At 44.1% G+C, this 12088-nt stretch overlaps 1 protein-coding gene across 2 annotated transcripts in view; it reads right to left on the bottom strand.

The window, feature by feature from the left end:
- The window catches only part of VIPR1 (vasoactive intestinal peptide receptor 1), a 109405-nt gene that overhangs the window by 47738 nt on the left and 49579 nt on the right, over positions 1–12088 (bottom strand). For both annotated transcript variants that reach the window (XM_027695490.1, XM_027695491.1), the window contains exon 3: positions 7588–7695. In XM_027695490.1, the coding sequence (XP_027551291.1) occupies positions 7588–7695 (108 nt within the window). The remainder of the gene's footprint in view (positions 1–7587; positions 7696–12088) is intronic.

The following is a 12088-nucleotide window of genomic DNA, read 5'->3' on the forward strand; positions in this document are numbered from 1 at the left end:
CGTTTTCTTTTAGCATTTCAAAAAAACAGTAAAAAAAAACCCAAAACCCAAAACAAACCAAAAAGCCAACAGCTGTAAACTCATGATGGAAATGTCTAAGCACTCCTGTTTTTAATTCAGTTTTTGGATATTCACCTTTTACTAATTGTTTTAAATGTTCTCTGAGAATTCTCTTCTTTTCTTCTTATCACACACCTCTCTTATCTTTTTTTTGGTTGGAATGACAAATAGCAATGAATTGACAATAGTGACACTGATCAGGAGACAAGGAGAACTCTTTTCTCTTTTCTTACTTTTTTTTTCCCCCCAAACTGGATGAAGAACTGTTGAATCTTCCTAGGAAGCAGAGCAGAATAAGCAGCTAAATGGCTTTATGGCTTTGTATCTTGCATATCCCTGTGAGAGTGGGAATATCTTCTCATCTCCCTCCAATGGAGGCTGCACATGAGCTGCTGTCCCACACACCTCACCACTGCCTTCATCTTATTTCTATACTCTGAATTTATCTTACCTGTTTCTAATAATTTTGATATCTCTTTATACTTGTGGCTTTCACCTGTACCTTCCAGGTCTCTCAGCCCTGCAATTTCTTTATATGTTGCGTTAAAACATCCTCCATATGTTTATTTTTGCCCTTCTTGTGGACAATTTTGTTCAGTACCCCTTCTCCATTAGACCATAAAACAATCATTCCCTATCTACTTTCTCCAAAACGTCCACGACTGTATTTACCTCAGACTCAGAACCTTTCAATCCACATTTTTACAGATGAATAAGCATTAACCTAGTTTTGTTTAGTGTCTGTCCCTATCCTTTTTCATGCATTATTCCAATGACAGTGGCCCTGTTCTCCTTTGGTCATGGATCTCCCACCTGATGGACCTGATCAGCTGCACCTTCCAAGGGGTCTCCTGGCCTTGACCTTCTTCCCTCCACTGCCCACACAAACAGCCCAGAGGGTTCTTCCTCTGCCTCCAGCATCCTCATATCCCTCTCCAAAGAATCTAACTCTGTTCCACAGTGAATATTTCCTTGGGGAAAATGGAGAGATGCTGTTCTACACCAAAACACTGCACACACCAGTTATTAACTGGGATAGAATTTCTGGAACAGGAACAAACACATGCAAAACTTCTTATTCAATTGCCTGATTTATAAATACCTTTGGGAATGATGTGGAAGAGGCATGAACCAAAATGACTTTGCAGACTGGGTTATACTGACCAGTAAAGGGCCTGGTGGAAGAATGACATGGTTTATTCAAGGGAGGAGTTAGTGGAACAAAGATAAAACCAGAACATTTTCTTTATCAAAGGTGTTTGATCTGGGTAGGAGTTAAACACTGAACTGAATAAATGCAGAGGGCTGTTGTCTATGTCTGGCTCTTAAGGTTTTTCTCTTAATTTCTTTTTGCCTCTCATCTGTTTCAAACACACACTTCAGACTCAGAGACACGTCTGAAAGTTTGTGTTAGAGGTGCTGTTTTAGCTCTTTCATCTTTGTGGAAGAAAACCTCTTACTGGCTTTTAATGGGAGCCTGAATTCATACAAAGAGATATAAGGTCAATCATTGCTTAGGAGTGTTTGATTTTACCCCCTCCTGCTCCCCTTGCCCTTTTCTGTAACACCCTCCAGAGCAGAGGGGAAGGTCTGTTCTGATCAGCAGTGTCCTGCTTCTTCCTCATCATATTCCATGGTCACAAACTGATTTTTTCAAGCAGAAGCTATTAAAGCAACAGCACTTCTTATCATTTACTCTACTGGAGGTGCTGCTGAGCCCACTGGCACATCAATAGTTCCATTTTTGTTATTGATCCGTCCCACTGCTCTTGGGAAGCACTTGAGACTTGCAGACAGCTACAGCTTGCATTAAACTAGATGCTGAAGTGGTTAGATCTGGGAAAAACTTCTGGGGTAATCATGACAAGATATTTTCCAAACCTGCTTTCTCTGCCCCAGCCATGATCTCACAAGGTCATTCTTTCAGTAAAATTTCTGCTTGGTGTTTTACGTTATTTCATATTTTTATATTTCAGGATTTAATGGCATAGCAGGACCCATGGCATGGTGTGAGCACACCACACAACAGGCACAGCCTTCATTTTCTTCATTTGCTGTTTTTCACATCACTTGGCCTGCAGTCATTGAAGCCACACTTCCAGTGCCCTGAAATATCCTGCACCCCGTTTTTGGGGCAATACTCCCTTTTTTCCTTATCTCCCTTTCCCCTTCCTGCACTTTCTAATTGTGAAAACCTTGATCCTTAATAAATAGAGGTAATTCCTCCCTTCCTAACATCCAAATTCCCTTTAATTAGGCGCCTTTTGTAAACTGTTTGTTTTCTCATACTAAAAGCAGAGCTGTCAAACTTTAGGACAAATTTCCCACTAGATCTTTTGACACTGCAATCACAGTATTCCAGGAAACATCCACAAGAAAAAAGGTGCACATTTCTGGGTAGGAGGAGGTACAGCAACTCCACAAGCCCTGGGTAACAGTGGGCTTTGAGCCTCAGGGCTCTCCATGGTGTGCAGGAATATCCCGGCACACACAGGACTTGGGGTGCTCTGGAGGGTGCTGGAGAGGTTCAGCTGCTGATCAAAAAGCCTTCTCAACACCAGCCCTTCAGAGGAGTGGGGCACAGGCACTGAGGCACCTCAGTTGCAAATGCATTATGGAATAAAAGAATCACAGAATTCTTTAGGTTGGAAAAAGATCTTTAAGGTCGTCGAGTCCAACCATTAACCCAGCGCTGCCAACCCCACCATCAAACCATGTCCCCAGGCACCACATCTACACGGTTTTTGGACACTTCCAGGGACGGTGAGGCCACCACTTCCCTGGGAGATCTGGTCCAGTGTCTGACCACCCTTTCAGTGAGGAAATTTTCCCCAGTATCCAATCTAAACCTCCCCTGGTACAACTTGAGGCCGTTTCCTCTTGTCCTGTCGCCTGTTACCCGTGAGAAGAGACCGACCCCCACCTGGCTAAAGCCTCCTTTGAGGGAGTTGCAGAGAGTGATGAGGCCTCCCCTGAGCCTACCCTAATTACCTCCAGGTAATTCTGCTTTTTTATATGAAGGCACATTTGAACATGAGCAGGTCGAGGGCTCTCAGTGAACAAACCTCCATAACAAATGCCCTCAACTGCTTGTTTCCTTTTAAATGAGCATTGCAGCAAATAAATAATAGGTCTGGCTCAGTTTTGAGTTTTTTATAGTAGTGGTGATGTCTTCTCTTTATCTGTTGCTATCTGCTCACCCCTCTCCTTGTTTTATTCAATTTTTATTCCAGTTTCAAAAGCAATATAAAACAAAAAGTGTTCATGAGGGACAGGAAAGGAGAGTGTAAATAAATTTAGAGCCCTAGAGGAAAAAAAGGAGTTTGGCAAGCCCAAAACTCAGAAGGATCTCACCTCAGTGAGTGGGATTCCAGAGGCTGGTTATGCCCACCCCCACCTCCTTAAGTCAATTAATCTTACAACTGAAGCTTAAAAACTGTCAGTGCTAATTTATGCTGTTCCACGTGTGCATGATGGACAATTTGCTTCTGGGGAAACCGTGAGAAATAAATCCCTATTACAGATGTCATCTTCCATGTATTAAAAGAAAGCTGGAACGCCCTGGTCAAGGGACAGCAAGTAATGCACTTTATTAATGGAAGGAGCCAAAAATATTCTCATCCGTCTCCTTCACGTGGTAGTGACGAATGTCATGAAATAATGAAAATTTTCTGAAGCCGTGAATGCCATAAAAATTCAATGTCAAATGACATCAGGACTACGGCAGGCATTTTAAGGTTCCTAAATGCCACGAGATATTTTATCCTTTATTTTCCATGAGATGGGATATTAGTCATTTGAAGAGCCTATTTTCTGTTAGGCAGGAAAATGACATTAACTCTTTGCTTCCCAGTATTTCACCCTTTTTCTGCTATAAATATACAATAAGGTTTTCTCTTGCTCACAGCTTGATTGAAGCTTTCATGTTCCTGCAAAGGGATCAAAGAGGACGACACAGACATTAACCAGATGATTGAGTTCCTTGAAAGCTACTCAGTGGTACTGACTGCTACAAAGGAAGAGCTGCTCCACAAACTTTGATGGCATTAATTTTGCAACAAATGCCATAAAACAAGAGGCAATCTTCCCCTGCCTTTATGTCAGACCATCCCTGCTTCCCACATTCGTGTGTGGCTGTACAAAGTGGATGGCTCAGAGAAAATCAAAGCTGCTCTTTCTGCTTTGGGAAGGGCATCAGTTGCTCTGTTTACAGGAGGAGATGGAGAACTTCTGCTCTGCAGAGCTGGGATTCACCCAGATTGGAAGATGTCCCCATCTGCCAGAGCCACTCCACAATCGTTCCGTTGTAAATGGAGAGAAATATGTGGTTTATTGACGTTATCCAACTCATCCTGAACTCAAAGTCTAAAAACCATCTGAACTGCACCTCTCAGAAGTTCCTCTTCTCACCTCTGACTGTAAAACCAGCTCAGAGATAGGTTTACCTATGGAAAACTCCAAAACCAGTCGACACAAATGCCATTCCAGGTTGGAAACTGGTTTCCTAAATACAGGTGTCTTAGCACCAGCTGAGGAATCTTTCTGGATCCTCCAGCGCATCTCAAATAGTACCAGATGCTCATGGTTGGGGACCTGAATGGAGCCCTCAGTGTTCCTGGTGGAGGTGCCCATCTGTGAGCTCAGTACCTGCATTTCTACTACACTCAACACAAAATTCATCAGCACAGCACATGACACCTAAAGAGCTGTTTGGGTACCTACACACATCCTCTGTTCCCTGCACTGGCCAGATTATTGTTGACATTAATGGAGTTCTTGGCACCTATCCTGTAGAGACACCCCTGCTTTAGAAGCAGCAGGAATTAAGATGCTGAATGCACTTTCACCAACAAAGAAAGTCACCCTTTGCTTCACCACACTGAGCAGAAATAGGGATTTCCATGGTGCTGTTCATCTGATCTCTTTAAGTGGGTAATTTATGTTGAGATCAATCACTAACCAAACCACAGAATCATGGAATCATACAACGGTTTGGGTTGGAAGGGACCTTAAAAATCAACTCGTTTCAACCCCCTGCCATGGGCAGGGACACCTTCCACTAGTCCAGGTTACTCCAAGCCCCGTCCAACCTGGCCTTGGACACTTCCAGGGATGGGGCAGCCACAGCTTCTCTGGGCAACCTGTGCCAGGGCCTCACCACCCTCACAGGGAAGAATTTCTTTCTAGTATCTAATCTAAACCTGCCTTCTATCAGTTTAAAGCCATTCCTCCTTGTTCCATCACACCGTGACCTTGTAAAAACCATCCGGTGACTGGAATCCCCGGATGATGTTCAGATGTAGATAACGACATTAAACCAGAGGAAGCTCATCCAAAGCACTGTGAAATCCCCCTGGAAGGCTGCTGACCCTCCAGCTGCAAGGCTGGAGGACATTTGCTGAGCTCTCTGCTCACAGAACAGCACAACTGCTGCAGGCTCACTGCAAGGTGGCTGTGCAGGGAAGGGTCAGGGGTTGGTTTGTGCCTGAGGCTCCTTCTTGGCTCATGGAGACAAGGGCACAGAGAGCCCAAGTGATACTCTGAGTGCTCTTAGTGAAGCCTGGGCTTCTCCCAGAATGGGAACCATTCATTTCACAGAATAACAGGGTCATTAAAGTTGGGAAAAGCCTCCAAAATCGAGTTCAACCCGTGACTGAGCCGCACCTTGTTCCCCAACCCAGAGCACTGAGTGCCACATCCAGTCTTATCTTGAACACCTCCAGGGATGGGGACTCCACCACCTCCCTGGGCAGCCCCTTCCAGTGCTTAACAATCCTTTCCATGAAGGAATTCTTCCTGATATCCAATCTGAACCTCCCCTGGTGCAGCTTAAGGCCATTCCCTGCTGTTCTGTCTCCAGCTGCCTGGGAAAAGAGGCCGACACCCACCTAACCCAAAGTTTTTTGAGATACTCTTAAGTACCTTATAGATCCAATGACACACAAGCTATGGGAGATCTTCACCTTTCTGCAGGGGAACAGGGAGACCAGGATGTCCTAGGACAACTCAGAAAGCAATAGTTGCACCTGAATGGGCAAGTTTATGGATTCTCAGAAGTCCATCCTCCCACAGAATTAAAGGCATCCCACTTTCCTTAGCTTAAGTTCAACATAGCCATAATGATTTATGTATATATATATTTATAGGTATGTATATAAAATGGAATCATAGGATCATTAAGGTTAGAAAAGACCTCTAAGATCACCAAGTTCAACCACTAATGTAACACTGCCAGGTTCACCACTAAACCACGTCCCTAAACACCACCTCTATATTTTTGAACACGTCCACAAACAGTGAATCCACCACTTCCCTGGGCAGCCTGTTCCAATGCTTGCCCTATATATATATATATATATATATGACCAAATATATACAATATTTTCCTCATTGCTCTGCTCTGGTGGGATGATGCATTAGGAAAACTTCTTGGAGAGATTTTTTTTCCCGATTAAGTAACTCTGCTGGGTCTCTAAAACCCAGGGAGTGAATGCTGTGCTCGGGAGAGGGCACAAAGCAGGAACAGCAGGCAATTATTCCACATGGCTGAACCAATGCACAGGGGTCTTGTCCTGCAAGATGTGATATTACAGCAGCTTCTGCCTGTTTTCCCTGGGTGTTGACACAAGAGTGATGAACTGGTCAGGAATTTTGGAAACAGGGAGGTCAGCACTAGGATAGGACTCCGGGGATTTTGAATTTCCCTTCTGGGTCTACAAAGAATTTTGGTGTGGCCTTGGGCAAGGCATGCAATCAGCTGGTTAACGAGTGCAGTGCCCAGGCCTGTTAAACAGGGGTGATATTGTATCCTTGCTCCCATCCATGTCCTTCATGTGTGTTCGGACTGCCAGGCTCTAAAAGTGGAGACTTATCAGCTCCATCCATAATCTCCAGTGCAAAAGGGCTCAATTCTCTGTGGAGGCCTGCAGGGATTCCATAATAAAAAGAGTAAAAAGTGACCATAAACTACCAGGAGACAAACAGCCCTGTTGCTGCACAGCCCCCTGAGACCTGAATTTTAAACTAAACCCTCCCAAACACCCCAGTGAGTCAAGAGACTTTCTCCATTAACCTTCCCTGCCCGTTATTTGTCAGGTTAAATTTCTTGGCCTGTGGCCAAATTTGTCATTTCAGCAGAAAAAAAAAATAAAAATCCTTTATTCCGTGCAGTTTCAGCTTGTTTGTTTTCTGTCAGAGACTTAATTAATGATGGAGCTAAACTGCTCATTTTGTACAACAAACATACTGTCACACGGGCTCATTCAGTTTTCACTGCACAACATCCATATGATTGGATTTCACCAGGAGCCATTTTTGCATCCCTGTGATCCAGAGCAGGTGGTGCTGCAAGGATGGGGAGGATGCTCAGATGGTTTGGGCATCATGTAGGGCTTGGAAACCTCCTTCACCCTGTGGAAAGAGCTTGTTTCTCCCTCTGATTATATCATGGAGCTTCCCCCTGTGATGTGATGTGATGTGAAACCCCACTGGCAGTGAAGCCATAAACAGGTTCTGGGATTTGCTTACCAAGAAAAGAGGTGAGGAATCTGAAGTACTTCGGGCATGGCCGCACCACGACTTCCCCCACCTCTGCCTCAGGCCAGCACGTGATGTTGTCCCACTGCCTTCTGCAACCTGGGGAGAAGAGAAAAGCAGGTGGTAGGACACATATGAGTTGTATCTGCTGGATGGAGCAGAGGGACTGGAGCAGGTGTGTGGAGCCCATCACCTCAGTGCAGGCGCCTTTTGGAATGAAAGGCACTGAAATATTTCATTTAAACACGCAGCTTTCAGCTACCCCAGTCCCTGAAATTCAGCACTGGTGGGGTCTGTAATTTTCCAGAAATCAGCACAGAAAGAACAGCAATTTGGTGTAAGAAGCAGGCAAATCAGAGTTGATAGAGAACAGATTAAAAAGGCAGAAATGCCTAATCAAGTCTCTCTCTTCCTTGCCCTTATCTCTCCCCGTTGCATTAAAACACCTGATCTGAAACGTGAGACACGATCCTCCTTCCTTCTCTGCTTCCCACAAACTTCTGCCATCAGTTTTTTCTTCCCATTGCAATGGGATGACTGGGCTGGGAACAGCAGGAAGGGGACACGGATGACAACCAAAGGGTCAGGAGCCAAATCCCTTCCCCAGAAGGAGTTTTTCTCCTCAGAAAGGGGGAAGCCACAAAACACAGCTGTAGGCTGAGGAGGGACAGTGCTGTGGCCAGGAGATGCTCTCTGTGGAAGGGTGGTGCAAGGTGGGAGACATCCTGACCTATCCAAGCTTGGAATGAAGGGAGAAAACATGGGGTTTTGTAAAAATGAGGCATTTCTGAAGATTTTTCTGGATAGAATAAAACCTTCCTGGGAGAAAAACATGGCATGTCCTTTCTATAGAGTTACAATGTTGTTCTGATTTCACCCTTTTATTTCTCAAAAGGCATTAGGAATACCCCACACAGGCTGCACTGTTGAATAATGTATCATTAATACTGAAGCCAAAAGGAGTTGGAAGACCTGAATTAAATAATAAAAAATAAAAAGAAATCAGATACGTTTTTGCCTTGATTTGTTACCCACTTAAGAGTTCTTGGTAGAATTTTGAAAATATTTCTTTTCCCTCCCTTAAATTTCCACCAGGGAGGTGTTTGGGTTGTTTCCAACAGATTGCTGCCTGGGTTACACAGGTGGGTTGTCAACAGACCTCCCTTTTTTTGCAGCATCTCTGCTCTCAGTTATTTGTGATGCCCCATTAGATTGCAACACTTCCCCAAATGTGATTAAAGTGCTGCTGTTCAGGTCAACAGCCCCAACACAAGAACAAGGGAGGTGAGAAGGAAGCGCTGAGAAAACACCTCTCACGTGCCAGCAAAGGGAGCTGTGAGAACCACTGTCAAACTGCACTTCTGGGTAATTATACCCTGCTCTGAAATTCCTCCTTTAAAACATCTTTTGCTACTTGAGCTATAAAAAAAGGCTGGTGTCATCGTCAGCCTGTGCACACCGAGGCAATGTGCTGTCTCAGATCAATAAAGAGAGCACACAAAACCCCTTTGAAGCTGAAAAAGAACCCTCAGCTTATTTCAAAGTGATTTTTTTTGCAGGTTTTTTCCTCCCTTCTTTCATGAACAAACGGAACTTTTTAAATGAAGTCCTGGGGTGAGTTTATCAGAGCCTGAAAAATGGAATAAGCGATGGTATCTTTCTCGTGCTGTAAGAGTTCATTAGAATTCAGTTTTCAGGTTCCTAATATCAGGTGCAAAGCTCAGTTTTAGTTATCTGCCACCAAACAGCCAGCAGCTCCACAGGTATTAAGATATTAAAGATTCTTCCCACGGAAAACAGATGATTTCAGGATGCGATATTTCATGCTCTACAATCTTTGCTTCCCTGAACCTCAATAAATTATAGTGAGCCCATAACCTCAGGACAGGTTATAATGCAAAATAAAGTACAAGGTGATAGTATCAGATGGCTCTTTAAATATCCTGAATTATACACTTGGAGCATTTTTGTGATCTGTATCTCTTGTCTGTGTTGACATTTTTCACCACCTCCCGTGATGCATGAAGAAAGCTTTTAGGTGTTCAATTTTGTAACAAAAGCTTTCTTTGATTAAAAGAAAGTGAAGATATGCAAGACTGGCCTCGCAGGACAAATAAAGTGTATCTTTAAAAATTATTTCCTCTGTAAATAGATCTTTACAGAGCCTGTTAGCTCTTACCACACCATTCTTCCTTATTGCTGCCCCAGACGTGCTGAAAGTACTTGTGCAGCTCCCTGGAATGCTCCAGGTTTTAAATTCTTAAATTTATGCATCTAAAATCAGGTGTGTAAACCTAAAGAAGCCAATGGAAACCAGAGCTCTGAGTGGATCATAGGATGACAGAATCTTGGAATGGTTTAGGTTGGAAGGGACCTTAAAGATCATCCCATTCCAGCCCCTGCCATGGGCAGGGACACCTTCCACTAGCCCAGGTTGCTCCAAGCCCCATCCAACCTGGCCTTGGACACTTCCAGGGATCCAGGGGCAGCCACAGCTTCTCTGGGCAACCTGTGCCAGGGCCTCCCCACCCTCCCAGGGAAGAATTTCCTTCTAATATCTAATCCAAATCTCTCCTCTATTAATTTAAAACCATTCACCATTTTCCTATCACCATCTGTCCATGTAAAACTCACTTTTAATCTTTTTTATAAAGCTCCTTTAAGGTCCCCCTATCTTTTATAAGGTCTTTTTTATTAGGACACTTTATAAGGTCCCAGAAGGCCACAGTGAGGTCTCCCCTGGATCCTTCTCTTCTCCAGATGAACCCCTCCAGCTCTTCCAGCCTGGCTCCAGAGAAGAGGGGCTCCAGCCCTTGGAGCATCTTTGTGGTTTCCTCTGGACCTGTTCTAACAGTTCTGTGTCTTTCTTGTGTTGGTTATCTAAAGTTCAGTAATTTTTTAGAGATGTCCTCTTCTCTCCAATGATTAGAAGAGGGCCTGCATGAATAACTTATGTTTAAAGAATTGGAACAATCAAAGATTGGTACCTGCAAGATGTTTTGCATCTGCAGTCCAATTCTTGCCACTCACATTGTAATCATTCCATCACAACATCAGGTTAAACTTTGTGCCCCTCCATCCAACCCAGGACAGAAACAACCTTTATCAAAGACTCTTCCAGAAAATACTTTTCATTCTCCCAAACTGACAGAGCTTATCCTGGCAAACTGCTGGGATCTGGGGGTTGGCAGGCAACATTCAGCCATGTCAGGGTGAGAGATGAATACCCAAGAAAATTATTTGAGGACAGAAACAGCTGCAATATGCCTTGGAAAAGGGAAATCCCTCTCTTCCTGGTGGCACCATTGGGTCTTCACGGATGTAACAAAGATGACAAGTTGTTTGGCCTGATCAAATCACGTTTGGTGATTGATAAGGGAGGGCTTCTCCATTAATTAATTATAAATGTTGTCTTTTCCCTTGCACTTGGTATCTGTAGGAAGGATGCAAAGGTGTTTATCAATCCTTACCTGATGCAGCAGGTGCAAATGAGCCATGAATTAACCTACCCTTCAACTTCATTTCCATCAAAAGAAGTGCTCTGCTCACTCGTTTCTTACCAAAAGCCAAGGAATACCCACTGCCAAGGGCTGTGCTTTGCTTTGGAAAGGATCACAGGTGAGGGTGGAGAAGCAGCATAAAAATAAGTGTGTGACTTTTCCAAGGACTTACCACATCCCTGGGTATTGGGGTACACTCTTTAAACCCTTGTGATTATATATATATATATATATATATATAAAGAGTTTTTTCCTTTTCAATTATTTAAACTGTGACTCCCAGACACTCAGCTCTGCCCTGCTCTTCCCTGGTGGATGGTGAAGTGCTCTCTGGAGCCAAATATCTTCTTCTGGAAGGCTGCAGGAAGGAATCCTTCACAACTCTAATGAAGCTGCCTTTTAACCTTCCTTCAGATAAGCAGATCAAACTGGTCCTCCCTGCTCTGTAAGCCTTGCAATTAGTGTAATCACCAGTGGCCACCTCTCTCTCTCTCAGTGGACTCCTGAAGCCTTGCTCAAGGACTGGGCTGGAGGCCACACACAGGAGCTCAGATCTTTATATCCAGCAGCTCAGCCTTCCTCTTTGCAAGCCAAATGCCCCACATGCAAGGCAAAGGCTGCATCAGCCTCACTGGGCTTTGCAGAGCCCTCCTCTAAGAGGTTCTGACCCAGAAGAAGTAGTTGAAGACCACTGACCCAGTCCTGGCTGCAGTGGATTAGAAAACCTCACCACAGCTGCACACAGTGGTCATCTTTTCCACTGTGTCTGCTAAAAGTGAGTCAGAGCTCAGGTCCTCATTTCCTCTCCCCTTTTAAGGTTAATAAACAAAAATGAGGTCAGTTCTCGTGAGCACAGGCACGCAGTGGTTTGCAGAACTGGCAGACTAGAGCATAAAACCCATTTATTTGAGCCCTATCTCCACTTACTGCAAATACACAGTCAGAGCTTATCTAGGAAGCAGCAGAGAATAACTTTCCTTCATGAATAAACA

This window comes from Neopelma chrysocephalum, unplaced genomic scaffold (genome assembly GCF_003984885.1).
Source record: "Neopelma chrysocephalum unplaced genomic scaffold, ASM398488v2 Primary Assembly neopelma1_101, whole genome shotgun sequence".
In the NCBI taxonomy this organism is placed as follows: domain Eukaryota; kingdom Metazoa; phylum Chordata; class Aves; order Passeriformes; family Pipridae; genus Neopelma; species Neopelma chrysocephalum.